At 32.6% G+C, this 21,108-nt stretch overlaps 1 protein-coding gene across 19 annotated transcripts in view; it reads left to right on the forward strand.

Annotated features, from left to right (window-relative positions):
- SEMA4D (semaphorin 4D) overlaps positions 1-21,108 on the forward strand; it is a 187,408-nt gene that overhangs the window by 98,081 nt on the left and 68,219 nt on the right. For 18 of the 19 annotated variants that reach the window (XM_074281459.1, XM_074281460.1, XM_074281458.1 and 15 more), the window contains 2 exons: positions 16,420-16,789; positions 19,022-19,167. In XM_074281459.1, the coding sequence (XP_074137560.1) occupies positions 16,681-16,789; positions 19,022-19,167 (255 nt within the window). In that variant the 5' untranslated portion in view covers positions 16,420-16,680. Of the gene's footprint in view, positions 1-15,348; positions 16,261-16,419; positions 16,790-19,021; positions 19,168-21,108 lie in introns of those variants that run through there. The other variant, XM_074281464.1, reaches the window with a different exon arrangement.

Consider the following 21,108-nt stretch of genomic DNA (forward strand, 5'->3'; position numbering starts at 1 on the left):
ACATATTCCATACTATTTGTATCTACCATGTATAGAATCCATGGAAATCCATAATTCTGTGTTTTCTAGCTATATGACAACTATAGGAGTTAATGCTAAAGAAATAGGTTTAAATTTGGGAGGAAGAAGGAAGAGAAGAGAATAAGCATTTATATAGCATTTAATGTGTTCTAGGTACTGTGCTAAGAAATTTAGTAAATATTTGATCCCATTTGATAAAAGCAAGCATGTCCATTGTCACCACTCTTCCTAGAGATATAAGAAAAGAAAGATAAATTGAGGTAATCAGCATAGAAGGGTAATATGTTTTATTTAAAGAGTCTAGAGAGCCAACTAAATTAATGTACACAATAACAATTAAAGTTGGAAGATATAAAATAAACCCACATTAATCATCAACCTTTCTACATATTACTAAGGAAACCCAGCAGGAGTTTATAAAAAAAAAATACAGTCTATTCAAAATGACTATAGAATATATAAAATATTTAGGAGCCCACGTTCCAAAATACAGAAACTATAGAAATATACAAGCATAAAACATTCTGCAGAAATAAACTCAAACTCATACAATTAGAGAGGTATTCATTGGACTTTGCTAATTTAATGAAAATGCAATTACTTAATTTTAAAGATACAATATCATTCCAATAAAATTATCAAAGAGTTATTTTTTTTAGAACTAAATTGAAATAGTACATTTTTCCTTTAATCTCTCATTATCCTTCCTCCCTACATCCTATTATTCGAAAACCTTGTATATTTTACTGAAAAATTTTACTGAGACCATTTGCCAACTGGTCCTCCTTTTCTGCATTATCTCTTATTTAATTTTGATGCTTTCTGCCACTTTCTCCAACTTCACCACTGTCTTACATAAAGAGATGGCCCTACTCCTTGCCAAAGCAAACTTTCCCCCATTCTAGCGCCTTTAATAGTGAGTATCTTCTGTCAACCTCACAGTTTCATCTGCCTTCTGTCTCTCCCTCTCTACTGGCTCATTCTATTGCTTAACAAGCTCATGTATCCTCCATCCTCAAAAAAATCCTATGTGATCCTTCAATCCTCATTAACTATTATCCTATCTTGTCTTCTGCTTTTTGTGACTAAATTCCTTGAGAAGGCCATCTACAATGTGTGTCTGTATTTCCTTTCCTCTAACTCTCTTCTTAATTTCCTTAATCTCCCTTAATTCCCAACCCACCTTCCAAATTTGTCGTTCACCAAAATTACTTTCTCCAAAGTTATCAATGATCTCTTAATTGCCAAATCTAATAGCCTTTTCTCAATTCTCATTCTTGACCTCTTTGCAACTTTTGACACTTCCCATTACTCTCTTGTTAATATTTTTTCTAGATTTCTGATACATCACTCTTTCTTTGCCCATCTGTTTTGTCCTTCACTTGAATCTTCCTCCAGGTCACACCTACTTACCATGAGTGTCCCAGAGGGCTTTGTCCTATGCTCTCTTCTCTCTTGTACCTCCTATACCACTTCATTTAGTGATCTCATCTGCTCCCATGGATTTAATTACTGTTCTCTGTGCTAATGATTTTTAAATTTACTTATCTAGCTCTAATCTCCTTGCCAACCCCCAGTTTTTCATCTTCACCTGTCTTTCAGACATTTGAAATTGAATGTCCAGTAAACATCTTAAATTCAAGTGCCTAAAACTGAATTCATTATTTTTTATCCAAAACTTCTTCCCTTTAGAACTTAAAAGGGTAACAATATTCTCTTCATATTGAAGCCTTTAGTATAGGTATAATCCTCCAGTTCTTTCTCTCCCTCCCTCCCTCCCTCTCTCTCCCTCTCCCTCTCTCTCTCTCTCTCTCTCTCTCTCTCTCTCTCTCTCTCTCTCTCTCTCTCTCTCTCTCTCTCTCTCCTTCCTTCTCTCTCTCTCTCCCTCTCCTTTTCCCTCTCTCTCCCTCTCCCTCTCCTTCTCCCCTCCCTCTCTTTCTCTCTCTCCTTCTCCCTTCCCCTTCCCCTCCCCCTCCCTCTCCCCCCCTCTCTGTCCCTCTCCCTCTTCCTCTCCCTCTCTCTCCTATAACCCTATATGTAATCTGTTGCCACAATTTGTCAATTTTAATTTTACAACATTTCTTGAATATACCCTTTTCTCTCCTCTGCCAGAATTTCCATTTTGTTGCAGGAAGTATTTATGTGCTTTCATAGATCTATCCCCAAGTTTTTTCTGCACTTTCTAGTTATTTTGGATAGACTGTCCTCATATTTTTGCCCCAAGGATTTTGTTACATTAAAATGCTGTTGATTTTTGAGGATTTATTTTACAACCTGCCACTTTGCTGAAACTTTTAATTGTCTTAATTATTGTCTTTGTTGATTCCATAGAATTTTCTAAATGAAATATCTTGTCATCTGTAAATAGGGATAGTTTTATTTCCTCTTTACTTATACTTTAACTTTATTTTTTCTCTTATTTTATTGCCATTGTTAGCATTTACAGAACTATAGCAAATAAATGAGGAGAGTGGGGATCCTTGTTTTACTCTCATAGTTATTGAGAAAGCTCTTAGTCTATGCCCATTGCAAATGGTGCTTATTTTTGGTTTTAAAGAGATCCTTTTCATGATTTAAAAAAAAATGTCTCTTTATGCCTTTACTTTTGTAAGGTCTTTAGCATAAATAAATCTTGTACATTGTTTATATATGGTTTCGGATTTTTAAAAAATCACTTCTATGTGCTTTGATATATTTTTTATTTATTTTATTGAAAGTGTCCCAATTACCGTAAAAAAAAATTTTAACATTCATTTAAAAAAATTTGATTTCCAAATTCTTTTCCTCCCTCCCATTTATCTCTCCATCACTTGTTAAAGCAAGGAATATGATAGCAGATATATTTGTAAAATCAGAAATATGTTATGTATATATATATATATATATATATATATATATATATATATATATATATATATATATATATATATATATGAGTATATAAGACATATTTCCATCTTAGCTATATTGCAAAAGAAAACACACAAAATAAAAATAAAATTTAAAAGTATGCTTCAGTCTGTACTCAGAGTTCATTAATTTTCTCTCTAATGATAAATAGCATAAGTCTTTTGGAATTGTCTTAGATCATTGACAATATTCTCCTGGTTTTGCTTACTTCACTTTGCATCACTTCATAAAGTCTTCCCAGGTCTTTCTGAAGCCATCCCCTTTGTCATTTCTGATAGCACAGTACTATTTCATCACAATCATATACTACTATTTGTGTAGTCATTCCCCAATTGATGGGTATCCTTTTGATTTCTAATTCTTTCAGATCACAAAAAGAATTGCTGTAAATATTTTTATATATATAGATCCTTTTCCTTTTTCTTTAATATCTGGGATATAGACCTAGTAGTAGTAGTATTGTTGGGTCAATGAACAGCTTTGTAGACCTTTGGGTATGGTTCCAAATTTTTCTCCAGAATGGTTGGATTTGTTTACAACTCTGCCAACAATGTATTAGTGTCCCAATTTTTACATATTTCCTCCAACACTTGTCATTTTATTTTCTAACAGTTTAGCCAATCTCATACCATTATGAAATGATATCTCACTTTTAATTTTAATTTCTCTAATTTGGCTCAGTTCTCCATCTATTTGAGAAATGAGGCTTTTATCAGAGAAACTTACTATAAATTTCTTTTCCTAGTTTTGGTTTAATTTTGACTATGTTGGCTTCCTTTGTATAAATTTTTTTTCATTTAATGTAATCAAAATGGACTATTTTACTTTCTGTGATCCTCTTTGTTTGAACATAAATTCTTCCTTTAGCCATAGGTCTGATAGGTATTTTTTTTCCATGATTCCCCCTAATTTACTTACAGTATTATCCTTTATATTTGAATCACTTATCCACTTTTACCTCATTTTGGTATATGGTATGAAATGTTGATATATGCCTAGTTTCTGCCAAACAACTTTCTGCTTTCCCCAATAATTTTTGTCAAATAGTGAGTTCCTAGCCCCCAAACTGAATTTTTTGGTTTATCAAATACTAGATTACCATGGTCATTTACTATTATATATTGTGTACCTCAGGAGACAAGTAATATGATCTGACAATCCCATCTTTTTGAGGTTTAGCCAAATCTGTTGTGAGCCACATTAGTATAGCCCATTGAATCCATAATGGATGTTTTTCTAGACAGTAATGCTAACAATTTACATTCACTTCCTAGTGTTCCTTCTCTGGGAAACTGTCAAATTTTATATTCCTAGGCTCAAAGATGACTGCAGATGATGACTACAGCCTTGGAAAGGAAGATTAGGTAACTCTGAATAGCATACTAAAAAGCAGACATCACCTTACAGACAAAGGTTCAGGTAGTCAGAGCTATAGTTTTTTCCCACTAGTAATGTATGGCTGTGGAAGTGAGACTAAGAGGAAAGCTAAGAAAGAGTACTACAGAATCAAAGCTTTTGAATTATGGTGTAGAGAAGAATTTTGAGAGTCTATTGGATAACAAGGATATAAAATCGATTAATTCAAACTTTTCATTGGAAGGACAAAAACTAAGACTGAAGTTTAAATTTTGGCCACAAAATAAGATTGAATTCGTCAGAAAAGATCCTGGCATTGGGAGAAGGGAACAACAAAGTATAAAATTGAGAGATTGTGTCATGGAAAAATAAACATGAGTTTGGACAGACTTTAGGAGAATAGTGGGGAATGTGCATGATATGTGATGGCGTACGAAGTCACAAAAAGTCAGATACGTCTAATTGACTAGATAACAAAAATAGTTACATTGAGTACCATTCCATTGATCAACTGCCACTTCATTACTTAACCAATATCAAATTATTTTGATGATTACTCTCTTTAATATAGTATGATATCTGGTACTGCTAGGCTGCGTTCCTTCACATTTTTTCACCTATTCCCTTGTTGTTCTTCACTTTTTTGTTCTTTCAGCTTAATTTTGTTATTTTTTTCTTGTTCTATAAATTATTTGGTAGCTTGATTGGTATGGAATAAGTAAGGAAATTAACTTAAGTAGAACTGTCATTTTTATTATATTGGCCTAGTCTACCCATTAGCAATTAATATTTCTAAGTTATTTAGATCTAGTTATGATCTGTAAGAAGAGTGTTTTGAAATTGTGTTCATATAGTCCCTGGCTTTGTTTTGGCAGATAGACTTCTAAGTATTTTGCCGTGCCTACAGTCATTTTAAATGGAATTTCATTGTCTCTTCCCGCTGAATTTCTTGAGAGTATATAGATATGCTGAGGATTTATGTTTATTTATTTTATATTCTGCAACTTTGTTAAAACAAAGCTGTTAATTATTTCTGTTCCTTTTTTATTTGATACTCTAGGGTGGTTCTCTCAGATTGTCATATTATCTACAAAGAGTGATAGTTTTGTTTCCTTATTTGTATTTTTATTTCTCCAATTCCTTTTTCTTATCTTACTGCTATTGCTAGCTTTTCTAATACAGTACTGAATGGTAGTGGTGGACATTAGTGGACATGCTTACTTCATCCCTGATCTTACTGAGAAAGATTCAAGTTAATTCCCATTACAGATAATGGTTGCTTTTGATTTTAGATACTTTTTTTTTTTAAAGGCTCCATTTATTCTTATATTTCCTAGAATTTTAATAGGAATGGCTGTTGTGTTTTATCAAAAGCTTTTTCTACATCTATTGATGTCATCATATGATTTTTGTTGTTTTTGTTATCAATCTAATAAAATTATGTTTATAGTTTTTCTAATATTAAGTTAACCTTAAATTCCCAGTATTTATTCCACCTCCTCGTCGTGTGGAATGTTCCAAATTTTTTCTCCCTTTCCTTGTAACTACTCCCTGCCTAAGACAGCAAGCAATCTAAGTTAATTATGTTCAATCCTATTTAAACATATTGCCATATTTGTCAAGTTGTGCAAGAAAAATCAGACTAAAAAGAGTAAGAAAAAAGCAAAAAAAAATATTCTTCCTTCTGCCTTCAAAGTCCACATTTTTCTCTCTCATCTGGATGATATTTTTGCCTCCTAAGTCTATTAAAATCATCTTGGATCCCTGCATTGCTGAGAAGAGCTAATAGTGAGCTATCATAGTGAACCATCATATAATCTTGCTGTTACTGTGCACAATGTTCTCCTGGTTCTGCTCACTTCACTCAGCATCAATAAGCATCATCTTACATAAGTAAGTCTTTCCAAGATTTTCTGAAGTCAACCTGCTCATCATTTCTTATATAACAATATAACAATAATTATAACAATAATAATGATTATAACAATAATATTCCATTACATTCATATACCATGCTGATGCAAAAATTTTAAATAAAATGCTAGCAAACTGGTTCTGTATCTCATTCCCCAACTGATAAACATCTATTCAACTTCCAGTTCCTTGCCACAGCAAAAAATACTGTACAGACATTTTTGCACAAATGAGTCCTTTTCCCACTTTTATGATCTTTTTGAGATTCATTAATTATTTAAACTAAATTAAACTAATTACTTAAAATTTTTACATCAGTGTTCATTAAGAAATTTGACCTATAGTTTTTTCCTAATTTTTGCTTTCTGTGGTTTGGTTATCATAACCATGATTTTAGATTTTTTTTATATGAATGTAGTAATTATGTTATTTTCCTAGTGTTTGTCTTTCCATTCATCTCTGGTATAAATCTACCTTGTTCATAAAGAATAGTTTCTTGTATGATTACATTTTATTTAAAAATTTTAATTCAGTATCCATTAATGATTGTGGTTGATCCCTTTCTATGTATTACCTCCTTTATTTAACTATTAGTATTGTATTTTTCTCACCAAAAGACCCTCCCTAAAACAAAACTCATATAGTGCTTTCTTTCTTAATTTTTAAGAACTATTTGTATCACATTAATACTGGTTTTTAAAAGTTTGGAAGCATTGTGTGAGTTTATACATACTAAAAGTTTTTTCCTCCAGTAGTTCTTTTACAATTATTTCTGTTTCCTTTTCTAAGATTGGATTATTTAAAATCTCTACTTAGTTTTCTGTTATTGGGGCATTTTATATTTTTGGAAAGTATTCCTCCAATTCTTTTGTATTCTTCATTTTAATAGTGTGTAATTGTGTATAATAGGTTTGGATGGAATTCTTCCCATGGGAACATTCTTCAGTCAAATCACCTTTTACCAATAAATTGAGACTTTCCTCTTTATTTCCTCATTTTTTTCCCTTTCCCATTTCATCCCTTCCTCTTTAAGCCCTCTTTCTTGAGATGACAGGAGTTATTTTCCTTTCATTTTTTACCATTGGTTTGATTAAGATACCCTCAGACATTCTTTTTCATCTTTTCTTTCTCCTCACCTTTTTATGATAGTCCTCCTTTCTGCAGTTTAGACACACACACACACACACCCACACACCCACCCACCATTGAATTTCTGTAGGTGATTTTTCAAATTTCTTCCTCTATGATTACTTATTTTATTTCAGATCTGCTTTCAGAACTAGAAATCTTTCAATGGTCTCTCATTTTGTTGTTTTTAAACTTTATAGGTATCTTTCTCTTTTTAGTCCCTCCCTTTCTTTGAGGCAAAGTATTTCATTGCCTATCTCTTCCTTATTGTTTTCCTTTCTTCTATTTCTGTTCCTATTGTGTGTGCAAAGTAATCTGCTTATAGCCAACATTCTTTATAAGAGCACTTCAAATTCCTCTCTTTTGTGGATGTTCAACTTTTATCATTGATAATGAAGTTTCATTTTGCTGGATATGTCACCTTGGGTAAACTCTAGAGCTACACTTATCTTTGAAACATATTATTCCATTTTCTTTTTTATTTAAAATATTTAATTAATTTATTTAAAACTTAAATAGAAAAAAATTGTCATGTGTACAGTAGAACATGAGAGGATTAGAAATACAGTGGTAAATTCAGGACTTGTTTGCTTCAGAACTCATTGAATTTGATATTTGACACAATTTGAAAAGAAAAAATGCTTTGGCACTTGAAGCTTGCTTGGCACTTGTCACACTTGATTGTTGTCTTGGTTAAGCAATAGGGATGTAAAATTGGCCAGTCGTACAGCCCTCTCTGCTGCTGCTATTGCCTTTAGCATGGACAGTTCTTCCCTAGCAAATGTGGTGGTGCACAGGACTGTCAGGTTGGAACCCACTTCTGGGAATGGGGTGGGATAGGTCTCTGAGCAGTTCCTGCTGAATAAAGTGTTTACAGTATATAGTCTCCTTGCTCCTAAAATATCAGTCCTGAAAGGGGCATGGAACAGCCAGCATTCTTAGCAGGAGGAGGAGCAGGAGGAGCAGTATCTGTAGGTGCCCAGGCTGAAATGGCAGTAGGGGTCAAGGACTATGACTTCTGGCAGCCCTGAGCTCTGGGCATTGACCATAGCCGTGGATAACAGAAGGAATGGAACCATAACTTCCACCTTCACATCCAGGCCCCATCCCGACCCCAGGAAGCTTAGACCAAGTGGGAAAAGGGTCATGGTTCCTCTCAGAAAGTGAGATAGGTCAAGAAAAGAGATGCTGCTGGGCGAGGCTGGCTTGTTTTTCCAAAACTGGAAGTCCCACTTGCCCTTTTAGGGAATTGGGTGAGGGAGGAATGCTTAGGATGCAGACTGGAGATGGCACTCCTTATTTTTTTTTTTTTTCCTGAGGCTTGGGTTAAGTGACTTGCCTAGGGTCACACAGCTAGGAAGTGTTAACTTTATAGGTATCTTTCTCTTTTTAGTCCCTCCCTTTCTTTGAAGCAAAGTATTTCATTGCCTATCTCATCCTTATTGTTTTTTTTCTTTCTTCTATTTCTGTTCCAATTGTGTGTGCAAAGTAAGACCAGATTTGAACTCTGGTCCTCCTGAATTCAGGGCTGGTGCTCTATCCACTGCGCCACCTAGCTGCCCCTTATGACACTCCTTATTGAAAATAGTCATTCAGTACTCATCATTTTCAGCATTCTTCATCATGCTTTCTGCAACCACTCAGTAATAAGAATGGAAGTACCACTATTTAAGACACTAAAATTTCCATTTCAAGAAAACCTAAGTAATAAATGTTGTACATTATATTCAGAGATGTCTATCTTTGCTTCCTTATAGGTTTTCTCTTATTCTCTGCTGTATGCTTTTTATTTTTCCCCTTTTCTACCCTACCCTCTTACTTCCCCCAAGTATGAATATATTTACTTACACACATACACACACACACACACACACACACACACACACACACATTTATGTAAGGCCATACTATGCTTATTTGTCCACTGTTTCTCTGAAGGTAGATAACTTCATCCTTCATTAAGACCAAGCCTTTCCCTATTTTTCCAAATCCACCAATTCATCATTTCCTACACCATAGCAATATTTCAACCTAGTTATCTTAATCTAAAATAGTATTGTTTAATATGACATATATAGTTTCCCTATTTTTTCTCTTTTGAGTGAATCTTTTTTCCTATTCCTGCTGACTCTTCTACCTACTTGTCTTGCTATCAATTAACCTGCAACTTCCCCAAGAATCCTTCTCCCCCCACCCTTAACCTCCCTCTTTATCATATTCCTATTCATCTACACCATTCTTGTTAGTCTATACCCCATTCTATACTTCCCCATCCTATTCCTTTCCTTTCTTATGACTTTATAAATTTAGAGGACTTTTATACCCAGATCTAGATATTTATAAATTGTTCCCTCTTTAACCCATTCCCTGTGAGAATAGGTTCTAACCCTACCAGCCCTCCAAAGAGTAAATCTTAAAGCTATCTAAGGTATGCTCAGGTATTTCCCTTTTCATCAGGGTTGCAGGTCAGGATAGGGAGGGTAGTTAGCAAAGACTATTACAGCAGAAAGAAAATTGCTGAAGCACACATATGTGTGTCAGGTTGTGCTACTATGCCAGGCTGTGGAAACTGGTAGAATAGAAGATTTAGCTTTCTCTATTGTTGAGTTCTTCAAGTTTTTTTTAAGATTATAGAGATATTTACAGGAAGATCACTTCTTGTTTTGGAGAGGTTTAAGAAGTCGTGAAAACTGGAAGAAATTTTTTAGCTTGCCTTCTTGTTCATATAACCTGAAAATATGGAGGAAAGAAATGGGCTTTTAATGAAGTTGTTGAAGTATTCTAAGCATTCCAAATGAAAAAAATCATAGCCCAGTGGAAATGTGGAAATAAGAGTAGAGTCAGGGAAGAAAGAGTAAAGAGAAACTTAAAATGTATAATCAGAAAAATTTTTTTACAATAATTTGCCACTTATTAGGACATTAAAAGTTTCATGCAGGAAAAATGAATTTTTGAGCATGTCCTTTATTGAATTTAATAAAATAAAAATTATAAAATGTCCATTGAAGAAAAGTTTAAAAAGAATCTGGAGATCAACCAAAGATAAAAAGAATAAATCTGTGAATTTGGCATATAACTAAAAATATAGTAAACCAGTTAATGGAGAAACCCTATTTAAATACCAAAATAGAAATCATAAAATTAAAAGAAGGAATAATAAAATTGGGTTTAAAAAATTGAATTACTAGGAACTTTATTTTTTTTTAAACCAATTAATATATAAGCCATTGGCTAATTTTATTTTTAAAAATGAAGAAAGCCTAATTAGCAGTAACCAAAAAAAAAAAAAAAAAAAAAAAGTGAAAAGGAAAAAACAAGCAAAAGAGAAAGAATATTATAGAAATTATTTCAGCTATAATATGCCAATAAAACTGATAACTTAGGCTCTTTTCAACAATGAGATGATTTAAATCAGTTCCACTTGTTCAGTAATGAAGAGAGTCATCTACACCCAGAGAGAAGACTATGGGAAATGAGTGTGGATCACAACATAGCATTTTCACTCTTTCTGTTGTTGATTGCTTGCATTTTGTTTTCTTTTGCAGTTTTTTCTTCCTTCTTGATCTGATTTTTCTTGTGCAGCAAGATAACTATAAATATGTATACATATATTGGATTTAATATATATTTTAACATATTTAAACTACCTGCCATCTAGGAGGATGAGTAGGGGGAAGGAGGGAAGAATTTGGAACAAAAGGTGTTGCAAGGGTCATTGTTGGAAAATTACCCATGCATATGTTTTATAAATAAAAAGGTTTAATAAATTTTTTTTTAATTAAAAAAACGGACAACTTAAATTAAATGAATAAATGTTTACAAAAATAGAAAATACTTTAGAACAACAGAACAAGAAAGAGAGAATTTTAACAGTCTAATTTTAGGGAAAAAATATAAAATAACCCTCAAAGAAAAGGACCAGGTAGATGGATTTACCAGTGACTTTCCAATTAAAAAAAAATTCCAATATTATAGAAACTACTTGCAAAAAGAGAAAGAATTCTATCTAGTTCTTTCAGTGTTAAAAATATGATCTTGATTGTTGTTTGTTTTTCATTCTCAAAGAGAACCATGACATTAGGGAAGTGATGCTATTACATATAAGTGAATTGGCTTTATGTAAGCGTGGGCAGTGCAAAGTCACCAACCAGTCTTACTTTTTCCTTCAGTGCCTTCTGGGTCCAGAGGCAAGATATAGATCAGGATGAGTTAAAATGACCTTGTATGCAATGAGAGACCTTGACCTTTTAAAGCCAAGGTCTTTAACAGGTCTTAGTTTGACTGAGGCAACAGCCCATTCAATGATTAAGGCTAGGTAAGAATTAAGGCAAAGGAAGGCCTAGTTTAAAAAGAAAAAAAAAAAAAAATCTAATCCGGGAGGGGGAAATTCTCCTGAGTTTCTGAGGAAAATGAGCATGTTTGCTATTTATATTTACTAATTGGACCCTGATTTATGAGTAGTCTTGATATCTAAACAAGGAGATTAAAAATAAGCAAAGAGATTACAGTAGTTCATCCTAAACATTTTATACTATAAATTTGCACAAAGAAATCAGAGTTGGTTTAATTTTAGGAACATTACAAATATAAATAAATTGCATTGTTAACAAGAAAAACAAAAATTTTATGGTTATATCAATAGACCCAAAAACATTTTCAATAAAATATAAAACCCATTTCTATTGGGGGGGAAAACTTAAAAAAAAAAAAAAAAGTAATCCTTCCTTAACTTGGTAAGTAATATATATCTAAAACCAAGAACTACCACTATAATATATTTTTTAAAATGGAATTGAATAAGCACAGAAAAAGAAGAAACAAATGATCTTTTTTTTTTTTTTTTTTGGCAGGTACTATGATGTGTGCTTAGTAAAAACCCCACAGAATTGACCCCCCCCCAAAAAAAAATAGTTGAAACAATTATTATCGAAGTTGTAGGATATAAAATAAAACCACAGCATTTCTATATGAATTTATTGGGAAGGTTTAGAAAGAAAAATTCCATTTAGTATAACTACAGAATTTATACAATACTTGAGTAACTACTAAGAGATATTTGGGAACTTTATAAATAAAATAGTAAATACAAGATAATTAACCACACTTAAAGGAAGAATTCCTTTAACATTTTGCTTTATGGACCTCTTTGGGAGCATGGTAGAGCCTATGAAATTTCTCTGAATAATACATACAGAATACAATTTATATACATATGTGTGCATATATATGTACATATGTATGTGTGTGTGTGTGTGTGTGTATTTAAAAGTTCATGGACCCCAGATTAAGAACTCCTGCTATATAAGATAAAGTGAAAAATAAAAATCAAGTTGAGATTATCCAAATGAAATCTCTTAATAACCTCTCAATAGAAATGATGTGCTATTTGTAGATTAACCCAGCTCTAATTATATAGCAGAGCAGTTATCTAATCTCTCCTAAGTACTCAATCTTTATCAAAGATTAATAGTTTTGGTGTGTTTTTTTTTAAAGCCTGGTTAAGTAAAGCATGTTTCAGAGTTTAAAATATTTGGACAAAGTATTGGGAAAACTCAAGAATAGTTTAGCATATTAAATATGATAGCTTAAAATTTTAAAATATTAGCCATTTTTAGTAATTACAATATAATTGGCTTCTCATATATACATAGACTCCATCAGCTTGCTCAACTATTGCAACTCCCTCATGTACAAAAAGCCAGGATGAATTCAATTAGAACAAATCATGCCAAATTAATCATTTTTTCCTTTTTTCAGCTGAGCTATCAAGTTGTTTGATGAGTAAAATACTCTGTGTATGTATGTTTATGGTTTATTTGGATTTAACAAGGTTTTAATAAAGTATTTTATATTATACTGTGGAGTAAATGAAGTGATATTGTCTTGACAATATTTTGCATTCAGAACTGGTTAGGCAGGAGGTCTTCAGGAGAGTATCTGTTTTTGGCCATGTCCTGTTTGATGTGTTTTCCCCCCAACAATTTCCCCCCAATAATGTGTGATAGCACATTCATGAAATTATAGTTTTTTACAAAGCTGGCAGAAATAGCTAACAAAGTGGTGACAGTTTGGATTCACAGATGTCTTGAAAGCGAATAAAAAAGAGATCAAATGTGGGCCAGTATAGCCAGAACCAGATTAAAATGTAATTGGGAAATGTTTAACAAAATAAATGAAAATACAGTACAACATAGATGATTTCCATTTGTATTTCCTAAGTCAATAGATGACTTGAAGGGATCTGTTTTTTTTTTTTTTTTAATTTGACATTACTGGTCAAGAGCATTTGTCTAAATCTAGTAAAATGAAATTAAATATGCTTATTCTCAACTGGGATGCAAAAACAAACAAACAAAAAATTTCCAAGTAAATAGCAGTGGATTTGAGAAAGATCTTTGAATTTTAGTAGACTGAAAAATTCAGTGAGTCAGTAATTTAATCATCAAAAAGTCAAAAGACTGAAAACTGACATCTCTTTTGAAAGAGATGTACAAGGACCAGAGAAGGAAATGGTTGATCTTGAGATTGTTTGCAGCAAATGATGTCTTTTTTTCTCCCGGCTCCAAGGGAAATGGGACCTGAACCTGAATACGTGGATTATCATAGATAGCCCAAAGAAGTAGAAGAAAACTGCAACAATAACAGTATCTAAGAAATATGTCCATTTCATCAGAGTTGGTAGCATACAACCCAAACAGACCCTTGTGGTGAAGCATTAGGAATGTCCTGAAGTTCTGAAATTTGCTCAACAAAGGGGGAATGAGCTAGAGACTATCTGAAAGACTGATCTGACTATCTCCAGCTATCCAGTTAAAAAGACCTTCACAGGTTTATTTGGTCCTACATTGTTGGGTACCCAAACATTCTTCAGATGGTGGAATTAGATTTCCTTTCTTCCTACCACGAATGCCTAAAATCTCTAAAGAACAATGGTTTTTTTTTTGTATTCAACAAGACTGTCATGAGAGCGTGCTAACGTTTAGGAAGTCTCTGTTAAATGAAAATGTAGGGTAGGGTGTACGACTATATTGCCTAGGTAATAGCCACCAAGACAAAGCAGCTATCCCTACTGGGAAGGAGGAGTACTGATGGCAAAGAAGGCAACTATGGAGCCCCATGCTGAAATAAATATATTTTTCTTTAAAAATCAAACAAAAACAAAAACTCATCATGAGTCAACAATTTTTGTGGCATCCAAAAAAGCTGCCTATATCTTTGGCTTCAGGACAGCATGGCAGAGTAATGGATAAAGAGAGCATCAAGTCTGGAGTCCGGAATACCTAAGTTCAAATCCAACCTTAGATACTTACTAGCTTGTGACCATGGACAAGTCACTTACCCCTATTTGCCTCAGTTTCCTCATCTGAAAAATAAACTGAAAAGGAGATGGCAAATCACTCCACAGTATCTTTGCCAAGAACTTTTATCTTTTTTGGGCACAAAATATCTTTGCCCAAATGCGGTCATGAAGAAACAGATTAAAACATGATTAAAAATACTGAACAATATCTTTGGCTTCATTAAGAAAGTTATGATTTCCAGTATTTAGGAAGTGATTATCTCTTTGTATTTAGCCTTCTTAAATCTCATCTGAAGTATTGTTCAGTTCTGAGCACTATATTTAAAGGCTTTGATAAGATGAAGTGTGTCCAGATGAGGGCAACCAGAATATAAAGAAACTTGAGTCCATGTCATGTGAGAATTAAATGAAAAGAACTAGATTTTTTTTTTAAGAACTAGATTTTTAACATAAAGATTTTAACATAAAGAAGAGAAGATTAAAAGGGAATATGATAATTACATTTAAGAACCGGAAAGGCTATAATATGAAGTAAGCATTAAAATCGTTTCCTTTGGCCCAAGAAGGCATAACTAGGAACAATGGATGGAAGTCCTCAAGAAGCAAACTTAGTCTTGATGTTAGGAAAAAATTCTCATCAATTAGCGCTACCTAAAAGTGAAATGGACTGCTTCAAAAGGTGATTGATTGATTTCCCCTCATTGGAGGTCTTGCAGCAATCTGAATGATCTCCTGTAGAAGATGTTGATTGGGAAATAACTTTTGAGTATAGGTTAGACTGTATGACTAATATATATCCTTCTAACTGCTAAATGCTATGATATATAAGAGATAAATTGATATTAATTTCGTAGCATGACTGGACCATTTTTTTTTTCTTTTTTGCTTATTTTGAAGCTTCTTGTGGGAAATATAGAATATCCTTGGGTGTTAATTTACTCTCAAGGAATATTTGTGAACTGAATAAGGGGAGAGGAAGCCCACAGAACCCCATGTGTTAACTTGATTACAAAGGAAATAGATAAGGGAAATGAGACTCTCACACCCTTCATCCTCCAACATCTCTGTAATTGCAGTTTTTATCTTTTCTGACTCAGCTTTTAGGAATTTGGCAGAAGAGTAGATAGGCAGATCTATCTGTCTATGTACTTCTCCTATAGATAAAGTGTATATAAAAGCCTGGTTAAATGCAAAATGGTTGGCGACTCATAACTTATCAATTTATACTTTATAACAATATTTGTTATTTGCCCTTCATTTACTGAGGTTGCCTTGTTACAGAAACTATACTAGGACTGGTGTTTTCTTCCAGATATCACTGATATTAATAGAATAGAAAAGGGAATGTTGCAAAGAAAAACAGATAACTGAATTTCACTACCACATAGAGAATTGGGGAAATTAATTGATCTCCCATAAACCTCTCTCTTTAGGTTTCCACTGCACTCTGAGGTATTGGATTAGTGAGATCACGAAGGCATTAACATCTTGGATTTTTCTTCTCTCAGTCTCACAGTAGAGAATCTCCCTATATTGGACAAGAGATTACTTTTCTTGTACCTTTTGTAGTTCAGGGATTTCCAATCTTTTTGCAATGATGAGCACTAATATGCATCTAAAGATGCCATACTGTAAGTATTTCTCTTCTTGTACCTGCTAAGCTTTTTTTTTACAACAGACTTGACAAGAAGGAAATAATAAGATTTTCAACAAAAGAACAGAAAAACTGAAAAGCAGCATTACATCATGATTTTAATCTTTTAACCACTTTCATTTTCACTCCTCTGCAGTTACATTTTCTCTCAAGACTATGGAGAAGAATGTTCTTCAAAGACAGCATAATATTTAAGAAAAACCTCATGTGTGGAGTTTCTCTTCGTCTGTCATGCTGGAAAAGAAGTATTTCTTCAGAGAAATAATCTTTTGGATACCTTAATTTATGAGTTTATTTGCATGTTATTAATTTTTATGTTGTTGCAACAATATTCCCTTTCTGATATATAATAAGTTGAAGATATTTGCTCCTGCTTCTGCTCAACAACTACCACTTTATGAAGATGCTTAATATGGCTTTAAATGGATTCTTTATAGTTTTGTTTTTATCATTTGGAACAACAGTTGCTTTTGGTCCAATACCTAGAATCACTTGGGAACAAAAAGGTAAGAGTAAAACTTGGACAGAGTTTTCTGGGATTTTTACTTGATTTATTTTTTGGCCATATAATGATGGATTTTCACTTGAATTCTTATTTACTTAAACTTTAAGCCTTCAACTTGAAAAACTAAGGTCATTTGAGCTATTAGCCATTAGGCATTCAATTAAAATTATAAGGCCAGTTTCCTGCTGTAATTCATATTAACCATATGAAATCATGACTAGAAGAATACTGTTTAAAAACCTATAACTGATAATTGTAGTTTCACATGTAAGCAGATCTGTTTTTATGGTATGTTATGTGTCAAAAGCCAAATTATTAAAATTAATTTTCATATTTAAGAAGATGTGCTCCAAGAGCTCTTTCTCTATAGTATCTTATTTATTGTTATTTTTTTAAACTGTAAAAAATTATCTATATCCTGGTTTGTAAACAGAACTATGTCACCATTGGTTTGATTTTTAAACAAAAAGAAACATAAAAGTAATTAACTATGTTCATTGTTCTATTTTTTGCTGCTGCATTAAGAAAATGACAGTTCTAAGTATTTCATATAAATGCTATGGACTTGAATATTGAAATGGTGTCCACCTCACTGAAATTTACACAGTAGCAGTTTGGCTTTATGAAAATTGTTTTCTTTAGTTACTCATTAGTTTATGCCTCACAAGGACATTGAACATTTACTGTCTATTATTTGATGGTACAGTGGATTTAACAAAAGTTTTAATAATGTATTTCACATGCTTGTGGAGAAGATAGAGTGATGCTGACTAGACAGCAGCACAGTGACGTGAATCACTATGCATCATTAAAAACTTTTTAAAAAGCTGTATTCACAGTGATCTCAGTATTAAAAGATATATTGAAAGAAGGGATACTGCTTTCAGTAAGTAAATCATTGCACATCTCTCCCAATTGATAAAATTTAAAAGAAGTAGACAATACTTATTAAACTTGTATTATGTGTGGAAATCCAAGAGATATTGACTACTTAAGGCTAGTAGTTTGGGACAGAAAAGAGCACTGGTTCTTCTATGAAAATTATACTATTTTATTATATTTTACATAACTTTTACTACTGTTTTTGGCAGTAAATACAGATGGAAAATAAATACCATATATTTTATTGGTTTTTAAACTACTGAAGTAAAGTGCTTTAATGATTACATGGTACAGTAAAAAGAACACTGGCTCTGGAGTCTTAGATGACATGCAATCAAACTGTTTCTGATTCTTACTACCTCTGAGAAGTATCTGACTTCCCTGTCTCTCAGTTTTTTCATTTGTAAAAAGAAGAATCCTGTTTTTTTTTTGTGGTTGGTTTTTTTTTTGTTGTTGTTGTTGTTGTTGTTTTGTTTTGTTTTGTTTTTTTTTTACTACTAGATCCATAATCCTTTTATTCTATGGATATGCAGATATTCAAAAGTGAAGCTTTTGGCTTCATAGTATGTAGTCAATTAAAACATACAAACAAACCAAAAACATAACTAGACAAAATTTAAATGTAGAGATGTTATGAAGCTTTACTAATTATGTTGTGATGTTTTGCCTTTAAACCACCCTAACAACTGGCATGTTCAGTTAACAATTTAAGTGTAAGTTGTTACAGAGATCCAAAGGAGATAACTTGGTATAGTGGAAAGACACTTGGGTTTGGTGTCAAAGGATTTTATTTTAAATCCAGGCTTTGCCGCTTACAACCTTATGACCTTGGGCAAATCATTTAATCTCTTTGGGCCTTATTTTCTTCATTAGTAAAATATGGAAATTGAACAAGGTGGCCTCTAAAATTCCTTCCAGTTCTATTCTTGTACTTTCTTTCTTTCTTTTTTTTTTTTTATTCTTGTACTTTCTAAACTATTATCTTATAACCCTATGAAGTTGGGTTATGAATTTTTATTATAACCCTTTACCCAAGAAAGTAGAATTGGATCAAATATATTACCTTTAAAAGTGGGCATTTTTTTAAACAATCAAAATTCTAAGTCTCTCCTTTCCAGATATAAGAATTGCCTGTTACTTAGAAATTACCTTTTTAGTGTTCTACACCAGCAATCTAATCCTAGGATATATTATCCAGTGTTGTTCTTTTATTACTATTTCATAAAGGGTCTTGGACTAGGATGTTGCTTCGAGATAGCATCAGTAAAATATCCAAAATAGATTACTGCTTGTATTGAAAATATTTCCATTATTGATTCAATTGTGTTTTCACTTTTTTCTTCCTTCATAGAAGTACGTCTTATACATTTTCATGAGCCAGGAATCTCAAACTATTCAACTTTGTTGCTAAGCAAAATAAAAGACACTTTATACATAGGAGCCAGAGAAGTGATTTTTGCTGTGAATTCACTTAACATTGCTGAAAAACAGCATGAGGTATGGATATATATTTATGTCATTTTAGTTTTCTTTCCAAATTCAATCAACCCAGTGCATATATTTTAATCAATTAAAATCAGCTCAGCAAACAAATATTAAATACCTAGTGAATAAAAGGTGTTGTGCTGGAAAAACAAAGACATAAATGAAATAGTCCCTTCCCCTGGAGGAGTTTGCTTTTTAATGGGAGTTTAGGATATGTTTACAGATAAACAAATATAAGGTAATTAGAAGAAGAGTTCATTAATAATTCTTTTTTCATCCATAATTTGTCATATTTTCCAAAGAGAACCTATTCAGTATACTGGTAGGTGATCCTTCTCTTATTCTTTTATTATCCTAAGTATAGCAATATACTATACCATTCTAATAGTACTTGACCAGTCTAGCTCTTACAATCCTTAATCATGTATTTTATCCCACTTCTAGTTAAAATAAGTATTATGATGATGGTATGGCTTAGGGATTAGGTGAATGACATCCTTGGATTCGTCTTTAAGGAAGAAGGAATATTAAAAGAAAAATAGCAAAAACACTTGAAAATTAACAATTCAATAATGATAAATCCCTTCATTTTAAAACTCATATCTATTTTATGTTACCACCTATGAGTTTTAATACCAAAAAGAAGATACTTATCAGATGAGAATTATTTCTGCCTTCATAATATCCAGACTTTAATGTAATCTAATTGTACTTAAAGTTAGTTTCAGTATATCTGTTATAAAAATAATTTTGTAAATTTTCTATTGATTTTTAAAACCTTAAAGAACTTAACCTACTTGCCACAAGAACCATGAGGCTTTTTTTTTTTTTTTTTTTAATTCTCAAGACTGGATATCCCTCTCTCATCTAGGCTAGAAATTCAGTAGTTACTCATGACCCTGATCCTACTGTTGATAGGAAATTTTTGAACAGCTTTATTTCTGACCTGAGCTTGTTAATCCTTTTTTAGACTAGTGGTTCCCTGCCATTGGGAACTTCCTATATTGGTGCTGGATTTAGTGCCGATCCCCAATTAGATTAACTCACTTCATCTCAGAACTCTTAAAGCTCAAATCCATCAGCCTCAGCCTCCCCGATTATAAGGATTACAAATAATGTGCCATCAAACTAAGCCATCAAGGCATGTTGTAGACATCTATTTTTGCTTAGTGAACATAATATTTTTGGTGGGGAAAAATATCTAATAATGACTTGCAGAAGATCTTTTCACTTCCTATGAAATACAAAGTACACCTCTGAAAATATTGAATCCTAGGATTTTAGAATGGGAAGAGACCTTGGAAATAATCCAATCCAACTTCTTTCTTTCCCTTTTCATAATACTGGAAGGAAAAAAATTATCATTAGTTATGAAATATCTTAAAAATCCCAGCCATTATAAATAATGTATGTTGGTATTCTTCTGCTCTAGGCATCCTAGTAAGATGATTTGGAAGGCAGGAAACTTAAACTTTTGTCTACAAGTTGATTTCTGTATTACATATAGTGATTACTTAGAATCATGTTTTGTTTTTTAAAGTTTTACTCCATTTGCTCAAAGTTCATCAAATATCCAGTGGAAACTACTTATAACCTAACTGGAAGCCTTTCCCTTTTGTATCACAATGTTAGCTGATTTATTTTTGTATTAGAATCTCAGTATGACAATCTCCATATTGCCTTGTCATCAGCCTCACTTTGGCTTTTGTGTAAAACTGAGCTGCTTTGTACTAAATGGAAAAAAAAAATTGCCTTTCAGAAGTAAGGAGTTCAAAGCCCTGTTTGTGCTCTGGAAGCAGCAAGGTAGTACAGTGGTTATAGCACCAAATTCAACTTCCTCACTTGAAATTTGGCCTCAGACATTCAATAGCTGTGTGTTGCTGGTCAAAGTTAACATTATTTGCCTCAGTTTTTTCATCTGTAAAATAAACCGGAGACGAAAATGGCAATCTA

This window comes from Sminthopsis crassicaudata, chromosome 1, assembly GCF_048593235.1.
Source record: "Sminthopsis crassicaudata isolate SCR6 chromosome 1, ASM4859323v1, whole genome shotgun sequence".
Lineage (NCBI taxonomy): Eukaryota > Metazoa > Chordata > Mammalia > Dasyuromorphia > Dasyuridae > Sminthopsis > Sminthopsis crassicaudata.